This window comes from Dermochelys coriacea, chromosome 2 (assembly GCF_009764565.3).
Source record: "Dermochelys coriacea isolate rDerCor1 chromosome 2, rDerCor1.pri.v4, whole genome shotgun sequence".
Classification (NCBI taxonomy): Eukaryota; Metazoa; Chordata; order Testudines; family Dermochelyidae; genus Dermochelys; species Dermochelys coriacea.
The window spans coordinates 520,104-544,142 of NC_050069.1; the positions used below are offsets into that span (position 1 = coordinate 520,104).

General features: G+C 47.9%; 1 protein-coding gene across 32 annotated transcripts in view; it reads right to left on the bottom strand.

Moving 5' to 3' along the window:
- Nucleotides 1-24,039, bottom strand: part of SCRIB (scribble planar cell polarity protein) — a 247,753-nt gene that overhangs the window by 9,552 nt on the left and 214,162 nt on the right. For 14 of the 32 annotated variants that reach the window (XM_043507163.1, XM_043507165.1, XM_043507172.1 and 11 more), the window contains 4 exons: nucleotides 23,272-23,411; nucleotides 22,818-22,855; nucleotides 21,772-21,846; nucleotides 11,259-11,310 (listed from right to left, as the gene is read on the bottom strand). In XM_043507163.1, the coding sequence (XP_043363098.1) occupies nucleotides 11,259-11,310; nucleotides 21,772-21,846; nucleotides 22,818-22,855; nucleotides 23,272-23,411 (305 nt within the window). Of the gene's footprint in view, nucleotides 1-11,073; nucleotides 11,109-11,258; nucleotides 11,311-21,771; nucleotides 21,847-22,817; nucleotides 22,856-23,271; nucleotides 23,412-24,039 lie in introns of all 32 variants that reach the window. The other 18 variants (XM_043507169.1, XM_043507164.1, XM_043507173.1 and 15 more) reach the window with 5 other exon arrangements.

The window sequence follows — 24,039 nt, forward strand, 5'->3', positions numbered from 1 at the left end:
GGCTTCAAGATTAAACTCGGTAAGTTTATGGAGGAGATGGTATGATGGGATAACATGATTTTGGCAATTAATTGATCTTTAACTATTCATGGTAAATAGGCCCAACGGCCTGTGATGGGATGTTAGATGGATGGGATCTGAGTTACTACAAAGAATTCTTTCCTGGGTATCTGGCTGGCCAATCTTGCCCACATGCTCGGGGTTCAGCTGATCGCCATATTTGGGGTTGGGAAGGAATTTTCCTACAGGGCAGATTGGCAGAGGCCCTGGGGTTTTTTTGCCTTCCTCTGTAGCACGGGGCACAGGTCACTTGCTGGAGGATTCTCTGCACCTTGAAGTCTTTAAATCATGATTTGAGGACTTCAGTAGCGCAGACATACGTGAGATATTCTATGAGAGGTTTATTGTAGGAGTGGGTGGGTGAGATTCTGTGGCCTGCGTTGTGCAGGAGGTCAGACTAGATGATCATAATAGTCCCTTCTGACCTTAATATCTATGAGTCTATGAGCAGTGATCATGAGATGGTCGAGTTCAGGATCCTGACAAAAGAAAGAAAGGACAGTAGCAGAATACAGACCCTGGACTTCAGAAAAGCAGACTTCGACTCTCTCAGGGAACTGATGGGCAGGATCCCCTGGGAGGCTAATATGAGGGGCAAAGGAGTCCAGGAAAGCTGGCTGTATTTTAAAGAAACCTTATTGAGGGTGTAGGAACAAACCATCCCGATGTGCAGAAAGAATAGCAAATATGGCAGGTGACCAGCTTGGCTTAACAAAGAGATCTTCGGTGAGCTTAAACACAAAAAGGAAGCTTACAAGAAGTGGAAACTTGGACAGATAACTAGGGAGGAGTACAAAAATATTGCTCGAGCATGCAGGGATGTAATCAGGAAGGCCAAGGCACAATTGGAGTTGCAGATAGCAAGGGATGTGAAGGATAACAAGAAGGGTTTTCTACAGGTATGTTAGCAACAAGAAGAAGGTCAGGGAAAGCGTGGGACCCTTACTGAATGGGGGAGGCAATCTAGTGACAGAGGATGTGGAAAAAGCTGAAGTACTCAATGCTTTTTTTGCCTTGGTCTTCACAAACAAGGTCAGCTTCCAGAATGCTGTACTGGGCAGCACAGTATGGGGAGGAGGTGAGCAGCCCTCAGTGGTGAAAGACCAGGTTAAGGACGATTTAGAAAAGCTGGACATGCACAAGTCCATGGGACCAGATGCAATGCAGCCGAGGCTGCTGAGGGAGTTGGCTGATGTTATTGCAGAGCCATTGGCCATTATCTTTGAAAATTTGTGGCAATCGGGGGAGGTCCCGGATGATTCGAAAAAGGAAAACATAGTGCCCATCATTAAAAAAGGGAAGAAGAAGAATCCGGGGAACTACAGACTGGTCAGCCTCATCTCAGTGCCTGGAAAAATAATGGAGCAGGTCCTCAAGGAATCCATTTTGAAACACCTGGAGGAGAGGAAGGTGATCAGGAACAGTCAACATGGATTCACCAAGAGCAAGTCATGCCTGACCAACTTGATTGTTGTCTATGATGAGATAACTGGCTTTGTGGATATGGGGAAAGCGGTGGACATGTTATACCTTGACTTTAGCAAAATTTTTGATACGGTCGCCCACAGTATTCTTGCCAGCAAGCTAAAGAAGTATGGGCTGGATGAATGGACTACAAGGTGGATAGAAAGATGGCTAGATTGTCGGGCTCAACAGGAAGTGATCAACGGCTCAATGTCTATCAACTGGAGTGCCCCAGGGCTCGGTCATGGGGCCGGTTTTGTTCAACATCTTCATTAATGATTGGATGATGAGATGGATTGCATCCTCAGCAAGTTCATGGATGACGCTAAACTGGGGAGAGAGGTGATATTCTGGAGGGTAGGGATAAGATCCAGAGTGACCTAGACAAATTAGAGGATTGAGTCAAAAGAAATCTGTTGAGGTTCAACAAGGACAAGTGCAGAGTCCTGCACTTAGGAGGGAAGAATCCCATGCACTGCTACAGGTTGGGACTGCCTGGCTAAGCAGCAGTTCTGCAGAAAAGGACTTGGGGATTAAAGGGGACAAGAAGCTAGGTATCAGTCAGCAGTGTGCCCTTGTTGCCAAGAAGGCTAATGGCATATTGGGCTGCATTAGTAGGAGCCCTGCCAGCAGATCAAGGGAAGTGATTATTCCCCTGTATTCGGCACTTGTGAGGCCACACCTGGAGTATTGTGTCCAGTTTTGGACCCCCCACTACAGAAAGCATGTGGACAAATTGGAGAGAGTCCAGCGGATGGCAACAAAAATGATCAGGGAGCTGGAACACATGACTTACAAGGACAGGCTGAGGGAACTGTGGTTATTTAGTGTGTGGAAGAGAAGAGTGAAGGGGGATGTGACAGCTGCGTTCAACTACCTGAAGGGGGGTTCCAAAGAGGATGCAGCTAGGCTGTTCTCAGTGGTGACAGAAGAAGCAGCAATGGTCTCAAGTTACAGTGGGGGAGGTCTTGGTTGGATATTAGGAAACACTATTTCACTAGGAGGGTGGTGAAGCACTGGAATGGGTTACTAGGAAGGTGGTGGAATCTCCATCCTTAGAAGTTTTTAAGGCCTGGCTTGACAAAGCCCTATCTGGGATGATTTAGTTGGGGTTGGTCCTGTTTTGAGCATCGGGTTGTACTAGGTGACCTCCTGAGGTCTTGTCCAAGTTTAATCTTCTATGATTCTATGAAAACAGCAGACTAAGGACAATGGACTGCCAGAAGGCAGACTTTAGCGAAGTCAGAGAATTGGTAGAATTGGTAGGTAAGATTCAGTGGGAAACAAGTCTAGGGGAAAAATGAGTTCAGGAAAGTTGGTAGTTTTTTAAAGAGACATTATTAAGGGCACAAGAGAAAACTATCCCAATGCAAAGAAAAGATAGGAAATATGGTAAAAGACCACCCTAGTTAAACCAAGAGATCTTCAGTAACCTGAAACTCATAAACAAGTCATACAACAAGTGGAAAAAGAAAAGGAGTACTTGTGGCACCTTAGAGACTAACAAATTTATTAGAGCATAAGCTTTCGTGAGCTACAGCTCACTTGAGCTGTAGCTCACGAAAGCTTATGCTCTAATAAATTTGTTAGTCTCTAAGGTGCCACAAGTACTCCTTTTCTTTTTGCGAATACAGACTAACACGGCTGCTACTCTGAAACAAGTGGAAAGTAGGTCAAATTACAAAGGATGAATATTAAAAAACCAACACAAGCATGTAAGGACAAAATAGAAAGGCCAGGCACAAAATGAGCTTAAACTAGCTAGGAAGATAAAAGGTAACAGGAAAACATTTTACAAATACATTAGAAGCAAGAGGAAGACTAAGGACAGGGTAGGCCCATTACCCACTGATGAGGGAAAGACAATGATAGAAAATGCAGCAACAGTCTAAGTTTTAGATGCCTTTTTTGTTTCAGTTTTAACCAAAAAAATTAGCAGTGATTGGAGGATTAACATAGTGAATATCAGTGTAAATGGGGTAGGGATCAGGTCAGATGTCTTCAAGTTGGCAGAACCTGACAAAATACAGCCTAGAATACTTAAGGAACTGGCTGAAGAGATCTCTGAACCATTAGTGACTAGGGTTAGGGTTCTCTCTGAGAACTCATATAGGATGGGAAAGATCCCAGAGAAGCAGAAAAGGGCAAATATAGAATCTATCTATAAAAAGGGGAATAACCACAACTCAGGGAATTACAGACCAGTCAGCTTAACTTCGACACCTGGAAAGATAAAGGAGCAAATATGTATGTTGAATCCAGACACCAACTCCAGACTGCCCAGGTTAATGAGGCTACCCTTGCTCTGGAACCCCCAAGGATATCTGAGGAGCTCCCAGTTAATTTTGTGCAGTCTGACCTCCTGGAGGTGGACAAAGAGTTTATTAAAGACGCCAGGGTAAATGGCAGGGTGTGCCAAGTGTGTAAGGACACAGGAGCCCAGATCACACTTGTCAGAAGGATATGATTAAGGAATCTGATATGCTTCCGGGGAGAGAGTAACGCTCCTTGCCTGGGGAAAATCTGAATTCAGCATGCCTTTGGTTCACATCGAACTAGAGTAGGAAGGTTGAAGGTGGGTGTTCTCCATAATATACCTGTGGAAGTATTGGTGGGGAATTATTTTTTCACTGCATTGGGCTGTTAATATTGTGACCCAGAGCAAGAGAGAGGATGAATCCTGTAGAGGGGGAGGCAGCTGAAGGGGAAGGGGAGACCTCTGAACCTTTAGCAGCAGTGAATGATGATATGTCCACAGTGGAGGGGGGTGAGGAGTCAGCCCTCAGTGCAAGCAAAAGCTAAGGGAAGTTGGCTACTGAACAAAGTGCAGAACCTCATTGGGAAAACATTCTAATAGTGCCCCAATTAAAGAGAGCAGGGGAAGGTTTAGGGAGGAGGGCAAAATGTACAGGGAAGCCCCAGTGGGGAAAAATAGATGCCATCCTACAGGGAGCTAATAGTACCCACAAAGCATCATGTGGAGCTACTGCTGCTAGCCTACCATTGCCAGTTAGCCAATCACCTAGGAACAAAGAATTTTGAGAGGTTAAGAAAAAACTTTTACTGGCCAAATATCCAGAATTAAGTAAAGGAGTACTACAAAACTTGCGACTTGCGTCAAAAGCGGAAAAAGGCCACAGGTCTCCATACAGCTCCACTGAATCCTTTATCAGTGACTAAAGAAGGGTTTTATAAGATCATCCTGAATCTCATCAGGCCATTACCCAGGCCATGCCAAAAGGGCAAAAGATTTATATTGTGGTGGATTTTGCCTCCAGATATCTGGAAGTGGTTGCTCTGTCAAACGTGGAAGCTGGAACAGTTGCAGATGCACTCTTTACCATATTTAGCAGGGTGAGCTTTCCAAAAGAGATCTTCTCAGATCTTGATTCAAATTTCATGTCCCACTTATTTTGAGAGTTATGGAGGATGTGTGGGGCAAAACAATTGAGATCTGCCCCATATCACCCAAAAACCTCTTAGTCACGGGGACCTTAAACTCTATGTTAAAAAGTATGAGAACAGGAGGGCAAGTGACTTGGATGTAATGTTGCCCTATTTGTTATGGTCTCACCAGGAGGTGCCCCAACAGTCATGGGATTCATCCCACTTGACCTCCTTTATGGGAAAAAGTGGGGGCCCTCTGGATCTTATCAAAGATTCTGGGAAGGTGGCCCTGAAGCAGAAGGGGAATTGATGGCTGAGTTTGTGAAAAAAGTTGAGAGAGGATTTCCCCAGGTGTGCACAAATGAGTCTCTCTCACTCTGTAAGCTTGTGGTCACTCCAGACACCTTGGGTAACCCCAAAATGTGTCACAAAGTGATGGTTTTCTGCACAATATTCTTTTTCTGAGATCTGGTTCTTCCCATTTGTCAACATCATAGATCTTAGTTTTCAGCCTCCTAGCATTGACAAAGGTGGATTTACAAAGAATAACTGACAAGGTAAACCAGGAAAATTCAGACTGAAGATCAGCACAGAGAAGACAAAAGTTATGGTAATTGGAAGACAAAAGGAAGAGGTAAAGATCAAAATTGGAGACAACTGGAACAAGTAGAAAAACAAGCGTAGCTTGGAGGGCTAGTATAGAAGAACAGGAATTGTGAAGATGACATAAAAAGAACTGGATGAGCTACTACTGCATTCAGAAAACTGCAGGACCAGAAAGACTTAAAGACATTTAGATAAAAATGAAAATAGCGTATATAAGACAACTGTAATGCCGATACTACTTTATGGGTGGGAATGTTGGAGTGGCAGGAAAGCCAATGAATGTAAGATATTGACTGCAGAGATTAATAGGCTAAGGGGAATAACTGAGTGTCAAGACTGCAGAAAATAAAAAATGGAGTGGTAAGAAAATGGCTAGGGCAAGAAATAAGGCTGTTACAGAAGAGTCAAGAAAGATGTCTGTGGTGATTTGGACACATGTCGAGAAGGGACCAGAAAGGATACCAGAATTGGCGATACATACCGGAGCACAAGGAACTAGAAATAGTAGAAGACTGTGGATGCATTGGATAGACTTGGTGAAGAATAACATGGAACAAAAAGATTTAAAGACGAACAAAGCTGTGCAAGACGAAAAGTGATGGAAAGATTTCATTCAGACCAATTGTCGCTGCTGAGCTGATGGATGGAGAAGAATTGTCTATCCTTAGCTGGAGAAGCCAAAGAGGTCCTGCCTAAGAGGTTATGTCTCTTGGGGTCCTTATCTTTGGAAATGACTGCATTTTTCAGCCTATTTGTATTTTTCCTCAACTACAGAACTCATTAAGGACCATGGGCATGGATGGGAGTAGAAATTCTTAAACCCTTTCTGAGGGATTTGATACCTCTTCATAACTACAATATTTGAGAGAACTGAGAAGGCTAGAATCTTCCAAAGGTCTTTCACAGGCTCTGTGAATCTATGAATGAATGATTAATGTCCCTTTATGGATTAGCATTGCCAACTGCATGGGAAAGTCAGATGGAGAATATTGAAAAGTTTGTGAGCTTTTTCCTATATAATGGGTAGCTCAACATCATACAAGATGATCTGGATGACCTTGTAAACTGGAGTAATAGAAATGGGACGAAATTTAATAGTGCAAAGTGCAAGGTCATGCATTTAGAGACTAACAACAAGAATTTTTGCTATAAGCTGCGGCTGTATCAGTTGGAAGTGACAGAGGAGAAGAAAAATCTGGGTGTAGTGGTTGATCACAGGATGACTATGAGCCAGCAATGTGATGCAGCTGTGAAAAAGGCTAATGCAGTCCTAGGATGCATCAGGCGAGGTATTTCCAGTAGAGATATGGAGGTGTTAGTACCGTTATACAAGGCACTGGTGAAACCTCATCTGAAACACTGTGTGCAATTCTGGTCTCCCATGTTTAAGAAAGGTAAATTCAAACTGGAACAGGTGCAGATAAGGGCTACTAGGATGATCTGAAGAATGGAAAACATGCCTTATGAGAGAAGACTCAAAGAGCTTGACTTGTTTAGCCTAACCAAAAGAAGGCTGAGGGGAGATATGGTTGCTCTCTATAAATAATCAGAGGGATAAATATCAGGGAGGGAGAGGAGTTATGTAAGTTAAGTGCCAACGTGGACATTAGAACAAATGGATATTAATCTGGCCATCAACAAATTTAGGCTTCAAATTAGATGAAGGTTTCTAACCATCAGAGGAGTCATCATGGATAGTTCTCTGAAGACGTCCATGCAGTGTGCAGCGGTAGTCAAAAATCAAACAGGATATTAGGAATCATTAAAAAAGAGATAGAGAATAAGATGGAGAATATCTTATTGCCCTTATATAAATCATAGTACACCCAAATCTTGAATACTGCGTACAGATGTGGTCTCCTCATCTCAAAAAAGATATACTGGCATTAGAAAAGGTTCAGAGAAGGGCAACTAAAATGATTAGGGGTGTGGAGGAAAAATCTAGCAGGCCTAAACTTATAGGCCTAAAACTTTGGTCAAGCTAACTGTGTATACAGAGCATAAGAAGAGGGTGAGGAAAATTCCATTGTAGGGCAGTTACAACAGCATGGCTTAAGAAATGTAACCATAGCAGCTAGAAATTAGGAAAGACCGTTAACCGCAAAAGAACAAACCTGTCAATAACAGGAAAAGCTTGTTTTGCTGAATTCCAAATAAGGCAGAACAACTGTTAAAAGCTTACATTATATGCCAAATAAGGGAAAACGCAGTTGGTGCAAGTGTGCTTGACCAATTGTGGTTTGGGGACAGAACAAATTTGCAATAGTCAAGCTTATGAAATATATAGCTGCAACAGTTGTGTTAGAAAGGTCGCTGACTGCAAAAGAACGGACAGTGAATAACAAGAGGGGCTTAGTGGGGGAGACGCTTGTTTTTGCTTTTGACTAGTGTTAATTTATTCCAAATAAGGTAATTAATACGGAAGTATGTGTAATTTGTCTGTGATTTTAAGCTTTAAAAAGCTGTGTGTGCTTTGCATCAGGGGGCAGCTACTTTGAGCTGTTACCCCCCACTGCGCTTGTAATCAATAAAGGAGCCTCAGGCCCGTTCTGATCCAAACACAACACGTGGTTAATTTTCCACCACAGGGGTTTGGAACGGGTCCCATATGAGGAGAGATTAAAGAGGCTAGGACTTTTCAGCTTGGAAAAGAGGAGACTAAGGGGGAATATGATAGAGGTCTATAAAATCATGAGTGGTGTGGAGAAAGTGAATAAGGAAAAGTTATTTATTTGTTCCCATAATATAAGAACTACGGGCCACCAAATGAAATTAATGGGCAGCAGGTTTAAAGCAAATAAAAGGAAGTTCTTCTTCATACAGCGCTCAGTCAACCTGTGGAACTCCTTGCCTGAGGAGGTTGTGAAGGCTAGGACTATAACAGGGTTTAAAAGAGAACTGGATAAATCCATGGAGGTTAAGTCCATTAATGGCTATTAGCCAGGATGGGTAAGGAATGGTGTCCCTAGCCTCTGTTTGTCAGAGGGTGGAGATGGATGGTAGGAGAGAAATCACTAGATCATTACCTGTTAGGTTCACTCCCTCCGGGGCACCTAGCATTGGCCACTGTCATTAGACAGGATACTGAGCTGGATGGACCTTTGAGTTATTACAAAGAATTCTTTCCCAGGTGTCTGGCTGTGGGTCTTGCCCACATGCTCAGGGTTTAACTGATCACCATATTTGGGGTCAGGAAGGAATTTCCCTCCAGGTCAGATTGGCTGAGACCCTGGGAGGAGGGGTGAGGGGAGGGTTCACCTTCCTCTGCAGCATGGATCACTTGTAAGTTTAAACTAGTGTAAATGCTGAATTCTCTGTAACTTGAAGTCTATAAATCACGATTTGAGGTTTTCAGTAACTCTGCCAGAGGTTAGGGGTCTTTTTCAGGAGTGCGTGGGTGAGAGTCTGTGGCCTGCAATGTGCAGGAGGTCAGAATTGATGATCATGATGGTCCCCTCTGACCTTAAAGTCTATGAGTCTACGAGTCTAATCAGTCTGATATACTTCACAGCAAACCTAGCCTAGAAGTCACCTGAGTCAGGAATTGGGGTGGATGTCACTGCTTTGTCCAGTGATGACTTTCGAAGACATGGGAGGGAAACGGTTAGGAAGCTCTTGAGGCTCCCAGAGTAACATCCTCTTCCCTGTTTTGCTCTCTATCTTCATCCTCCTCCTGTTCTGGTTCTCGCTCTCTATGGAGACCCATATCACTGGGCGGACAAGGGACAGACCTAGTTAGTGAATTAGATCTGCGTTCTTTAAAGAAGAACAGGAAGGTGAACAAGTTCAAGAGGGCTTAGAAGGGGGATCCCAAAACACCCAATAAGGCCCAGGTGGAAACTGAAGGGGTAAGACCATGGAGGAGATGGAGCTCATGGAGAAGACTAAGAAAGCTCATGGAGAAGAAGGTAGAATGAGAGGGAGATATTTAGGAGGGGTTCTCTGTGATCAGGGATTGGAGAATGAGAGGATGATGTAGGTCTAGCCAGCAGGCAAGGAACTGGTGGTGGTTCCCTGCTTAATTCAGGGGAAAAGGAATGGGCAGGAGACAAGAACTGGTCATGCTCTACAGGTGGTGTTGAGCTCTCTAAGCAAGGGTGAGAGATTGTTGGTAGTAGGATCAGGTATTGTGGCACTTGACATATTGGGACTGCCATTGGTATGGAGGGCTCAACATGTGCGTTACATCTGCCAGACCTCTCAAGGACTCCACTGTGGGTGCCAATTTTGCTACTGACTGCTTGGCAACAAGGAGAGTTAATCGGTACCAGGCTTCAGTGTTGGGGTGGATTTCATTTTCCTCAGATCTGAGCAGTTGAAGGACTCAGTCATTTTAGACTTTTCAGCATGATTAAGCCCAAGACCTGACAATTTTGGATAGACGGCGTTTATGGCTCTTCTGTGGTCTCTCTGTCCTATCCTGTTCTGGGTAAGAAGGTCAGTGCCAAGAACCTCCCGGGAATGGAGCTCCAATCTGCCCTTCCTCAAGATGGAGGTAGTACCGGGCTTCAGTGCCAGGCTCCCTGCCAGTGCCAAACTTCTCTTAAGGAATGGACGAATGTCAACACAGGGGGCTGTAGGCACTTAGTCATGGTAGTCTTTGGGCTAGTCTACACTAGAGGAACTACAGCAGCGCAGCTGCATCAATACAGTTGTGCCTCTGTAGCGTGTCTGATTACGCTCCCATTGGCATAATAAATCCATCTCTGGGAGAGGTAGCACTGTCCACACTGGTGCTTAGGTCGGTGTAACTTACGTCACTCAGGGGGGCGTCTTATTCCCTCCGCTGAGCGACATAAGTTATACCTATGTAAGTGAAAGTGTACACCTGGCCTTAGGAGTCAAATCCCTAATTACAGGACACTGACTGAAGGGGACCTGTGAGGAGAGAGTGCCTTTATTAGTCAGAGGGACTTCCTTTGGGATCCAGTGCTCCTCTAATGGATCACATCAGGAGGAAGTGTTTTAGTATTACAGGAAAAACAAGCCCTGGGGGAGAAAGGCCAATCCACCGAGCACTGGTCCGGGACACGGCTGTCACCCAGACTGAAGAGACACCAACTGTGCTCAATCATGGGGAGTAAGTGCATTGCATGGTGGACAGGGCTTAAAGCTGTAATACTCTGAGACCACCACTGGCGCAAGGCACCACAAAAGCAAAAGTGAGAAAGACAGAATTTTTTTGTGTGAAAATGAAATGAAAAAAAACCATGCAGAGTGCATGCTGGCCAAAGATTCTGAGCCCATGTGCATGTGGTACATGTACACGCACACAGACTCGAAGAAGAACCCTGGTTCTCAAATCTTCTCATGCCCTGCAACTCACCACATACCTCCCATTCCCTGCTGCAGGCAGCCAGGCTCTCCACTCCCACCTAGGATAGTCCCAGGGGACATACTGGGGCATGCACACTGCACACCAACATCAGCTGCAGGAGGCCAGACCCTCCCACCCTTTGCCTCAGGACAGAGGACAGGAACAAATGGAGGCATGCTCACTACACACTACTCCCAACAAATCAGTCATCATCCAGCCACAATGCAGAAAAATCCTACCCACAATTCAGTGCTGCTGGATTGGAGGGTTCAATCTAGAATGGGACAGAAACAGGAGATTGCTTCAGGCAGCAGAACAAACTGGATTTGTCAGTGCTCTGTGAACTCCCCAGTACTGTGGCTAGGAGGGTTGATGTGGGGAGGTGGGAGTTGTATGGCTCCCTATTGCTAGGTCAGTAACTTACCTGTGCTATTTGTGTCATCCACGTATCTGAGACTGCCAACTGCTTCAGGTGACTGGAAGAGAAAAGAGTAGAGGGCAGTGAGCATCAGGCACCAATCATTCTCCCCAGTTGCCTGCCCCAGCACCAGGGACATGGCTGACTGCTAGACATAGCCTTTCGCCAAAGCTCTGGTGGCAGGGGGGCTGAATCAAAGGAACTCAGAAAGAGCAAATGACCCCATTTTAATGCTCAGTGTCAGAGTTGGGCAGCTTGAGCACTGCCCATGGGCTGGATTCAGGGAAGGAAGGTAGTGTGCCCAGCAGGGTATCCCTTGCTGCCCTAGTTGGATTAAGAGAGAGTGAGAAAAATAGGCAGGGCAGGAGAAGTAAGGAGACAGAAGATGGGGAGGACGGCAAGAGCAATGGGAATCTACAGCCTCTCTGAAGGCCTTAGACTCTCACCCACAGTCTGCAGCATCTGTTAGACTGACTTCCTCAGCAGCAGAATCCATTCTCTTTTTATTCATAGATTCATAGATACTAAGGTCAGAAGGGACCACTCTGATCATCTAGTCCGACCTCCTGCACAGCGCAGGCCACAGAATGTCACCCACCACTCCTATGAAAAACCTCACCCATGTCTGAGCTATTGAAGTCCTCAAATCATGGTTCAAAACTTCAAGGAGCAGAGAAGCCTCCCTCCAGTCAACCATGCCCCATGCTACAGAGGAAGGCGAAAAACCTCCAGGGCCTCTCCAATCTGCCCTGGAGGAAAATTCCTTCCCGACCCCAAATATGGCAATCAGCTAAACCCTGAGCATATGGGCAAGATTCACCAGCCAGATACCCAGGAAAGAATTTTCTATAGTAACTCAGATCCCATCCATCTAATATCCCATCTCAGGGGATTTGGCCTATTTACCCTGAATATTTAAAGATCAGTTACTTACCAAAATCCCATTATCCCATCATACCATCTCCTCCATAAACTTATCGAGTAGAATCTTAAAACCAGATAGATCTTTTGCCCCCACTGCTTCCCTTGGAAGGTTATTCCAAAACTTCACTCCTCTGATGGTTAAAAACCTTCGTCTGATTTCAAGTCTAAACTTCCTGGTGGCCAGTTTATACCCATTTGTTCTTGTGTCCACATTGGTGCTGATCCTCTGGGTGGACACTGGACAACCCTTCATTCGGTCTGCAACAGCAACTAAGAGCTGCATAGACTTAGGGAATGGCTTCGTCCTCTCTATGTAGAAGGCCAGAGCCCGCCTAACATCCAAGGTGTGCAGCCTGCGCTCCTCATCCATCGCATGAGGTTTCGGGTAAAGGACTGGAAGATATATGTCCTGACTCGTGTGGGACTGGGAGATGAATTGGGCAGAAAGGCCAGTGGTGGACGCAGTTGGACCTTGTCCTTAAAGAAGATCGTACACAGGGGCTTTGACGTGAGCGCCCTGATCTCAGACACCCTATGGGCTGAAGTTATAGCAATCAAAAAGGAGACCTTCCAGGATAACAGGAGAAGGGAGCAGGAAGCCAGGGGCTCAAAGGGGGGGCCCCGTGAACCTAGAGACCATAGGTTCAGGTCCCAAGGAGGGACCAGGACTCGGACATGTGGGTAAAGGCACTCCATACCTTTCAGAAACCGCGCCGTTATGGGATGGGCGAAGACCGACCTTCCTTGAAACAGAGGGTGGAAAGCTGAAATAGACGCCAGGTGCACCCTGATCGAGGACAGCGACAGGCCCTGGAGCTTCAGGTGTAGCAAATAGTCTAGGACATCCTGCAGAGGGGCCTTCTCCGCCTGGATACAGTGATCCATAGACCAACATGTGAACCGCTTCCATTTCGATATGTAGATAGCCCTGGTGGAGGGCTTCCTGATGCCCAGCAAGACCTGCTGGACACTGGTGGAACACTGCCGCTCCTCCCTGCTCAACCATGCAGGAACCAAGCTGTCAGGTGCAGTGCCACCAGGTTCGGGTGCAGCAGATTGCCGTGGTTCTGGGACAAAGAGGCAGCTGCAACAGGGTGGCTGCCAAAAGGCTCAGGAACATGGCGAATCAGTGCTGACAAGGCCACGCCGGGGCTATGAGGATGACTGAAGCTTGGTATCGTTTCACCTTGAGCAGGACCCTGTGGAGCAGTGGCACCGGCGGGAAGGCATACATGAGTGCTCCCGACTAAGGGATCAGGAAGGCATTTGACAGGGAGCCCTTGTCCCTGCCCTGCAGAGAACAGAACATGTGGCACTTCCTGTTCAGTCTGGAGTCCCCCACCTTCAGAAGACTAGGATGACCACCTCCAGGTGGAGAAACCATTCGTGGTGAGATGAGAAGGTCCTGCTGAGGCGATCCGTCAGGATGTTCTTGGTACTGAGCAGGTGGGCAACCACCAAATGAATGTTGTGCCACACACAAAAGTCCAAAAGGCTGAGCCCGACAAAGGGCTGAAGACCTAGTGCGATCCTGCCTGTTGATGTAACACACTGTGGCAGTATTGTCCATCAGGATCTGCACCATCTTGCCTTTTGGGCAAGGCAGGAAAGCCTGGCACGTCTGGACTTCAGAAAAACAGACTTTGACAACCTCAGGGAACTGATAGGCAGGATCCCCTGGGAGAATAACGTGAGAGGGAAAGGAGTCCAGGAGAGCTGGCTGTATTTTAAAGAATCCTTATTGAGGTTACAAGTACAAACCATCCCGAAGTGTAGAAAGAACAGTAAATATGGCTTGCGACCAGCTTGGCTTAACAGTGAAATCCTTGCTGATCTTAAACACAGAAAAGAAGCTTACAAGAAGTGGAACAAGGTCACGAACTAGGTCCGCTCCCAGACTACTGCACTGGGCAGCACAGCATGGGGAGGAGGTGACCAGCCCTCTGTGGAGAAAGAAGTGGTTCGGGACTATTTAGAAAAGCTGGATGAACACAAGTCCATGGGGCCGGTTGCGCTGCATCCAAGAGTGCTAAAGCAGTTGGCTGATGTGATTGCAGAGCCATTGGCCATTATCTTTGAAAACTCATGGCGATCAGGAGAAGTCCCGGACGACTGGAAAAAGGCTAATGTAGTGCCCATCTTTAAAAAAGGGAAGGAGGAGGGTCTGGGGAACTACAGGCCAGTCAGCCTCACCTCAGTCCCTGGAAAAATCATCAAGAAGGTCCTCAAGGAATCAATTCTGAAGCACTTAGAGGAGAGGAAAGTGATCAGGAACAGTCAGCATGGATTCACCAAGGGCAAGTCATGCCTGACTAATCTAATTGGCTTCTATGATGAGATAACTGGCTCTGTGGATGAGGGGAAAGCAGTGGACATGTTGTTCCTTGACTTTAGCAAAGCTTTTGACACGGTCCCCACAGTATTCTTGCCAGCAAGTTAAAGAAGTATGGGCTGGATGAATGGACTACAAGGTGGATAGAAAGTTGGCTAGATTGTCGGGCTCAACGGGTAGTGATCAATGGCTCCATGTCTAGTTGGCAGCCGGTATCAAGTGGAGTGCCCCAAGGGTTGGTCCTCGGGCAGGTTTTGTTCAATATCTTCATTAATGATCTGGAGGATGGTGTGGATTGCACCCTCAACAAGTTTGCAGATGACACAAAACTGGGAGGAGAGGTAGATATGTTGGAGGGTAGGGATAGGATACAGAGGGACCTAGACAAATTAGAGGATTGGGCCAAAAGAAATCTGATGAGGTTCAACAAGGACAAGTGCAGAGTCCTGCACTTAGGATGGAAGAATCCAATGCACCGCTACAGACTATGGACCAAATGGCTAGGCAGCAGTTCTGCAGAAAAGGACCTAGGGGTTACAGTGGACAAGAAGCTGGATATGAGTCAACAGTGTGCCCTTGTTGCCAAGAAGACCAATGGCATTTTGGGATGTATAAGTAGAGGCATTGCCAGCAGATCGAGGGACGTGATCGTTCCCCGATATTCGACATTGGTGAGACCTCATCTGGAGTACTGTGTCCAGTTTTGGGCCCCACACTACAAGAAGGATGTGGAAAAGTTGGAAAGCGTCCAGCGGAGGACATCAAAAATGATTGGGGACTGGAACACATGACTTATGAGGAGAGGCTGAGGGAACTGGGATTGTTTAGTCTGAGAAACAGAAGAATGAGGGGGGATTTGATAGCTGCTTTCAACTACCTGAAAGGGGGTTCCAAAGAGGATGGATCTAGGCTGTTCTCAGTGGTAACAGATGACAGAACGAGGAGTAATGGTCTCAAGTTGCAGTGGGGGAGGTTTAGATTGGATATTAGGAAAAATTTTCACTAGGAGGGTGGAATGCGTTACCTCGGGAGGTGGTGGAATCTCCTTCCTTTGAAGTTTTTAAGGTCAGGCTTGACAAAGCCCTGGCTGGGATGATTTAGTTGGGGCTTGGTCCTGCTTTGAGCAGGGGGTTGGACTAGATGACCTCCTGAGGTCCCTTCCAACCCTGATATTCTATGATTCTCTGATTCCCTGACATCGATATGAAGGGCTAGGTCATGTTGCAGCCAACGGCACTGGGTGCTGAGGTCACCCAGATGGGCCCCCCAGCTCAGGTCCGACATGTCCGAGACCAAGGGGAGTGAGGGTTCCGGGGTCACGAAGGGGACTCCCTGAAGCACCGACCTGGGATCCTGCCACCAGTAGAGCGAAGAGAGGACATGGCTCGGCACCCAAGGGGTGCCTGCTGGAAATATAGACCGAGGCCAGCCATGTTTGTAGGGGCCTCAGATGAAACCGGGCATGGCTTACCACATAGGTGCACGTGGCCACCATCAGTCACAGGCACGTGTGGGCCGTGGTGAGAGGTTGGCTCTGAATGTGGATGCTCAGGTCAGACATGGTTCGAAAACGTGTTTCTGGCAGGAAAGTCCTGGTCTGCCTGGAACTGAGAACCGCACCGATGAAATCTAAGTGTTGAACCGGTGCTAACATGGATTTTTCTGTGTTTATTAGAAGACCAGGTCACTGCAGGTGGAATGCACCAGATCAAGGCTCTTCTGGACCTACTCCAGAAACCTGTCTTTCATGAGCCAGTCGCCGAGATACAGGAAAATCTGGACCCCTTGTTGCCTCAGGTAAGCCGCCACCAGCACCACGTATTTCGTGAACATTCTGGGGGCTGAGGATGGGCCAAAGGGCAGCGCCGTAAACTGGAAGTGGCGCCCTGCCACTATAAAGCGCAGGAAACATCTGTTCCCCGGGAAGATAGAGACATGAAAGTAAGTGTCTTTTAAGTCAAGAGTGGCGTACCAGTCCCCCGGATCCAGAGAAGGGATGATGGAGGCCAGGGATACCATATGGAACTTCAACTTCAACAGAGACTTGTTGAGGCCCTGCAAGTCCAGGATGGGTCTGAGCCCCACTTTTCCCTTTGGGATTAGGAAATAGCGGGAGTAGAATCCTCTTCCTTGCATATCCCGAGGTGTAGCAGGTTCTTGACCTCCTGAACGAGGTGTTGCTCGTGAGAAGGGTCCCTGAAGAGGGATGGGGAAGGGGGGGCAGGAAGGAGGAGTGGTCAAAAATTGCAGGGTGTAGCCCCGAGCCACTATGTCCAGGACCCAACGGTCCGAGGTAACCCATGACCAGGCCAAGCAGTAAGAGAAAAGGTGGTTGAGGAAGGGGCGGGAAGGATCCGGGCAGTTGGCTGATGCGTCGCTCCCGAATGCACCCTCAAAATGAGCACTTCTGGCCCCCCTGGTGTTTTGCTGGGCCAGGGTCTGCAGGAGATTGGAACGATGAAGGGCGGTGGCGGTTGAACCCAGTGTCCCTTTTCCTCGTTGGCCCCTGTAGAGGCTGCCACTGACTGGGAGGTGGGGGAGGCCAGAACGGCTGCCTAGATGACTGAGGCATGTGCATCCCCAGGGAACAGAGGGTCGCCTTTGTGTCCTTTAGGCCGTGCAGACGACCATCCATTTGATCAGAAAACAGGCCAACACCATCAAACAGAAGGTCCTGGATCGAGGCCTGCATCTCCTGTGACAGGCTGGCGATCTGGAGCCAGGAACTGTGCCTGCTGAGAAGACCTCTTGGGCAGTGGAACTGGCGGCGTCCCGGCCCATCTGGAGAGAGCACCGAGCTGCCACAGTCCCTTCCTTCACCAGGGTGGCGAATTCCTGGGCTGCTTCCTGGGACATAGAATCCTTGAACTTGAGGAGAGAGCCCCACAAGTTAAAATTGTAGCAGCCTGGTGATTTGCCACCCGAAACTGGAGGCTAGCCGTAGAAAAAATCTTTTCACCTCTTTATTCTTAGGGGTAGAACTGGTGGGCCCCCGTTTGTCCCGTTCATTGGCCACTGATACCACCAATGAACCCAATGGCGGATAAGTATATAAGTACTTGAACCCCTTTGCAGGAGCAAAGTACTTGTTTCTGCCCTTTTCGAGGTGAGCAGGATGGAGAATAGCCTTGGCGATATTCAGGAGCTTTTTGTGAACCGGGATAGCAACCTGGGTTGGGGCGGACGCAGAGAGCACGTTAAAAAGCGTGTCTGTCTGCTCCTCCATCTCCTCCACTTTGAGGCCCAAGTTAGCTGCCACCTTGTGGAGCAGAGTCTGATTCTCGCAAAAATCTTCCGGTGGACTAGCTCTGGATGGTTCCGCTATCACTTTGTCCGGGAAGGAGGAAGATGACTGGGTGGCCAGGGGGGCCTCGATGGTGTCTCCACCCACCAGGGAGGGTGGCCTTGGGGTGGGTATTGGCTCCTCATATGAGGCGTTTGCCAGGATGTCCTGCACTAAGCCAGGTGCCGCAAGTGCTGAGGGTTCTGCCTGTGGTCTGTCTGATGCGGCAATCGAGGGCTGGCAGGAGTGGGGCACCGGCATGACAGGAAAGCTCCATGTGTTCCAATACAGCCATTGGGACAGCCACTGGCTTTGGTGCCAGGTTGGCACCAATGCTGCTAATATGCCTTCTGGAGCCCACTCATGCTGTCTGAGCAAGGGACTAAATTGTGCCTCTGAGCCCGCAAAGTTGTCTCCCTGCGACGACCAGGGCAGGGCTGTGGAGGCTTGAATCTGAAGGCTCATTATTGCTGCCGGAGGCCAGTTCTGGGACCAGTCTGACCAGTGCTGGGGGTAGGGGAAGCGACGTTGCGTCATGGAGTGCCCTCGAGGTCTCAGTGATGGTGACCAACAGTGTGACGAGAACTGGTACCAGGGTGATCAACAATGCTTGGGTGAATCTCAGCGCGATGACAGAGATCAAGAGTGCAGTGCTGGGGACTCATAGCGACTAGCCAGAGACCTGGGCTGACGTGGCAACCAAGAACGTGGAGACCTCTGGCTCTGTCTTGGCTCCGGAGACCCGTGTCACACATCTGATTTGTGCGAGGCCTTTCCGGTGGGCTTGCCCTCAAGGGGAGCCTTAGCCTGGTCCTTTGCAGTATGCGGCGGAGGTGCTGTGGACTCTCCCGGTGTAGCAAGGGACAGAAGTGCTCTGACTGACCACCACGGGCAATAAGAAGGAACTGAGAGGCTGCAGGGCCGCGGTGCTTGATATACTGAGCCATCAGCACAGAACTCCCGAGGGCGCCATAGCCGGCTCCACAGGTATCACTAGGGCAAAAGTCTCTGACGCCCATGCACATGGGCACATGAACACGCACAATGGAATCAACATGAGCAAGCAGTCAAAGAAGAACAATTAGTTGCACTCACACAAAATGGGAAATGACTGCCTAGGAAGGAGTACTGTGAAAAGGGATCTGGGGGTCATAGTGGATCATTAGCTAAATATAACTAAATATAACAGTGTAACACTGTTGCAAAAAAAGCAAACATCATTCTGGGATGTGTTAGCAGGAATGTTGTAAGCAAGACACGAGAAGTAATTCTTCTGCTCTACTCCATGCTGATTAGGCCTCAACTGGAGTATTGTGTCCAGTTCTGGGTGACACATTTCAGGGAAGATGTGTACAAACTGAAGAAAGTCCGGAGAAGAGCAACAAAACTGATTAAAGATCTAGAAAACATGACCTCTGAGGGAAGACTGAAAAAATTAGGTGTGTTTAGTCTGGAAAAGAGAAGACTGAGAGGGGACATGATAATAGTTTTCAAGTATGTCAAAGGTGGTTACAAGGAGGAGGGGAAAAAATTGTTTTTCTTAACCTCTGAGGGTAGAACAAGAAGCAATGGGCTTAAACTGCAGCAAGGGAGGGTTAGGTTGGACATTAGGAAAAACTTCCTGTCAGAGTGGTTAAGCACTGGAATAAATTGCCCAGGGAGATTGTGGAATCTCCATCATTGGAGGCTTTTAAGAGCATGTTAGACAAACACCTGGCAGGGATGGTCTAGATAATACTTAGTCCTGCTATGACTGCAGGGGACTGGACTAGACGACCTACGGAGGTCCCTTCCAGTCCCACAATTTTATGAATGATTCAGTCTGTTTCAGCAGTGATTTCCCCACATCAGCACTTAATTTTCTGTCCCTCTCTCTTCATCTGGCCCAGGGGTCTGAAAATGATTTGTGTCTGTGTGCACAATTAAGACATTTAGAGACTACAGAGCAGTAACCATCTGAGAGTGGCCAAAATTGTAACTAAGGGATAACGTGGGTAACAGTATACGCCAAGCCCTTAGCAGCTACCTTGAGCTCTGCCAATGCCAGTCTAGCTCTGGGGGATGAACGGTGAGACTCCTGGGCCTGAGATCTTTGCCTCCTGACAGCAGATTACGTATCACTGTAATAAATGAGCGCTGGGAAACTACCCTTCATTTCCTGGCTCCCACCTCATCCTGGGCCAGGGTAACAAAGGCAATACCCCTGGGAGCTGCTGTTACATCTTCCTTTTTGAAAATCAACCCTAATATCAGCCAAATCAGCCACCCCGGACAAACAGCTTGTTAATGACACACCCAGACAGAAACACCAAGGCTGGAGGCTGAGGAGATGACCTAACACAGCATGGGTGAGAGGGTTATTCTCTGCTACAGACATCTATCCAGAACTGTTATCTCTGAGGCCAATGGCTCTCTCACCACATAGCCACTGCTCAGTTCCTCTGCAGTGGTCTGTTCAGCTGCTGAGGTGGATCTGCCACATGGAGCCTGTGTTTGCTGTCCCTGATGTTTCACTGCCAGTGACTGGCGGGGGGTTTGTGCCTTCTGCGAGCAGCATTCTGGAGGTCCTCAGAAAGCAGAGCTCTAATGTCCTTTTTGGCTTTGTGGAGATGTCTCAAGTTCCTTGCATAGGACTGACCCTCAGGGTTTGTGACACTGGTGCTGGTGGTGCAGCTATTTCCTTGGCAGGCTGTCAGCCGCATTCTAGTTTGAAGTTAATATTCCTCCTACTTGCAATGGAATAACTGTTCGGCATTCTTGTCCTAGTATTTCTTCTGTTCTAGTTCCCTGGTGCTCAGCTCTTTGTGAATTATGTCAGGGTCAACAGTCTCTCACTCAAACAGTTTGTTAGATGTTGGCACCAAGGTTTTTGCCCATAAGGCCCCTGTTTGGTAACCCTAAAAGCACTGGGAGGTCTGTGGTGATATTTTAACATTGCTAACAATAGATGATTTAAATCCACAAGGTTTTAAAAAAATCCAGCTCTTTGTTATTTGGATTGATTTTTCCACAATCCCATTTGACTGCCTGTAATAAAGAGCTTGAACTGATGGATCAGCAAATTGCTAAAATGAGTAACTCATGAATTGCTCTCACAGCTCAGAGGGAAGTCACTACTCATGCCACTCCATTGCATCCTGCATGGAAAGGGCTCTAAGGACTAGTTTCATGTCTCAATAATTCTGTTTCTGTGGTTCCTTCTCAGGTGTTGAATGGTACCAGATCTCTCATTTGCAGAAGCTGCCTCAACTAAAGAGTCTGGGGAACAGACGGTGGAAAGGTAAATGGGAGTTCTGCTTGGCATAAACTCTCTGGTTTTCCATGGAAACTGCAGCTGCAACAACTTCTAGTTGTGCACAATGTCTTGTGCCCAAACATCCAGTAGATTGTGAGGCTTCTCCTGTATTAGGCAAGAAGAACTTTTCATTCCTAGTCAGCTGGAGAAAAAACTCCTGGGAAGCTTTGGCACCACCCATCACAATGGTCCTTTATGAATAATTCTTACTTAGAAGGGAGATCTTCAAGGTCACTAGTGAGGGAGACATGTTCTGTTGAATACAGCTCAGTTTCTTCCCAAAGGCCACAAGCATGTCACCTAGTCAGGGTTCCATTTAATCCCAGGGGAGACAGGAAGACTGCATCAGCAGCCCTGTTTGTTTCAGCTCCACCCACACAATGAGCTGCAGAGACCCTTTGGCATGATTGCTAAGAGCAATGAATTAATGACCTGGTCTCCAGATGTCCCAGGAGGTGGGATGAGATCCAGGCTGGGGAGCCAGATTCACATACGACATACACCATGATTCTGCCATGTTCCAAAGACATTTTACCCACAATATACATCCCCACCCTGAGGGACCCTCTATTAGACCTCTAAGTCACATAACAGAGCTTCAGGTGAGAGGAAGCCAACCAGAATCAGACCCTGATTGCTTAGTTGGCAATTGTATGAAGACAAGAATTCTGCATGCAGCTTATACCTGAATTTCGTAAACAGGTTTGGAAGAAGGAATAGCGGCAAATTCCCGGTAGTCAAACTTCTTTTCAGACATGGACTGGAAGGGACAGCAAGAGAAGAGAGAAAGAAAGAGAGAGAGTGAGCGAGGGATCAGCAGCAAGCAGAGGGCTGCAGCACACTGTGGAAAGGCTTATTAGGAGACAAGGGCAGAAGGAATGGTTTGGGTAAAGGCAATGGTGACACTTCTCATCTGTGACAAGTGGCTCCAGGACCCACATGAACAATCGTCTATTGCAACAAGTCATCTCTGGGATATAATCCTTCATACTCTGAGGCTCAGGGCCAGCAAAGGACAGGGGTGCTTTAAAACCCTGGGCATATACAGGGTAGTCCACTGGATCAGGCACTGAACTGGGGAAAATCCAGGTTCCACTGAAATCAATGGCAAACTCCCATGGAGTTCATTGGGGCCAGGATTTTAAACCTCCATATATTCCTGGTTCTACTATGTGATCATGGGCAAGCCTCTTCCCTTCTCTGTGCCTCAGTTCCCTTCTCCCCAGTCTTGTCTTTGTAAACAGTGAGCTCTGTCTCTCAGTGTGTGCGTACAGTGCCCAGCACTGATCTCAGCTGGGGCCACCTGAGGTAATGAAAACAACCACAACAGCTGGGAGCAGGTATTGTGAAGCTTGTAGAAGGTGTCTCAGGCATGAAAGGCTTGCTGAGGGTAAAACGCAGAGGCTGAACTGAAGAAGCAGAGGGGATGGAAATGGAATGTGTGGGAAAGGGATAGGTTCACAGACAAGTGAAATGGGAAACTAGGGAAATGAGCCCAAATCTTAGGTGTGAAACTGGGGCTCTCAGCAACAGACATGGCTGAGCACACAGGGCCAGGTAGCGCACTCTCATGGCCTGTGTCATGGCCCCAGGTCTGGGATGAGTCTGTGAGTGGGGATCCCACATCCCAGCCATATGGGTCATTCTCCCCTCCCTGGCTTGCGGGAGGGTCAGTGGGTGGGTATCCCAGGTTTAGAGACAAGACAGAGAGGGGGTGGCAGCAACTCCTACCAGCCTCCCTGGTGAAGTGACATTCCTGGGGCTGCAATCTGCAAAAGAAGAGGCAGAAGCACTGGTTAGTAAGGAATGTATTATGCACCCCTTCCCCTTTGGCAGCATGCCTAAGCGCTATAAAGGGGGCTATGCCAAGCCTCCCAGACACATGGTCATTTCTCTCTCCTGTTTCTCGGGCTACGGTGTTGAGTTTCCACTGCTTGGGTTCCCTGGAGAACAACATGGCAAAGGGGTGGGGCTCTGTCAGTATCATACAAGCCAGGACTATCCTGGCCGAAAGATTCCAGCCCAGCCCTAGAAGTGCCTTCTCAGCCTAGAAGAAAAGGGGAATTCACTCTCAGTGGGCCTGTGTCTGGGACATTTGGAAGAGTCCTGGCTAGCGCACAGATGTTGGCCTCTCTCCCCAGTGATGTGGTGAACCCCCCTCCCAGGATGCTGTGGCATACAGTACCTTCTGGAAGCGTTGGGGACGGGGTGGGAGCAGGTGAAGGTGATTCAGCCAGCTGTTCCAGTGTGCTGCGCTTCTTCCCCTCCTTGGACTTGGCAATCACCATCTGGGCTTTGAGGGCATCCTGCTCCAGAGACTTCATCCTGCCTCAGAGGATGGGGAGAAAGTGGACATCAGCATCATTGAAGAGAATTATGAGTAATGCCTTCTTCTGTGCCCAGCGGCCAGCCCATGGCTCTGGAACTGAATGTCGGAGGGCAGGGATGGAGCACTGGCTCCCGTTCCCTCTGTGGAGAGGGTGAGGATGTGTTGTGGCAGACAGAGAAAGTCAGCGTAGGAGAGAATTCAGAAACCAGCTGAATTTGCTGTGATCAGCCATTAACATCCTCCTGACACACACACGTGTGAATCTGGGACAGACACAGCCGAGCGCTGCACACCCAAGTGAGAAGCTGCAGGGCTCTCCAGAGGTGCCTGGGGATGTGATGGGGAACCATTCAGGCCAGGAGGGGGGATGGGAATTGCAGGTATAAACCACAAGGGCATGAGGATTATTTCAGGCACTCTGATCTCCCCCACACTCCATCAGTGCCATTGCATCCTGCCCCTCTTCTGGCATTTGTGAAATTCAGAACTGACTATGGCAGGATGGGCTTTGCACTTGGCAGCGGAGGCTCCCCAAGCTGGAGACCTTCTCTCTCTCTCTCATCGGTTAGATAACTGCCATCAGCCTGCAGAACCAGGGGGCAATGGGCACTAGCACACTGCAGC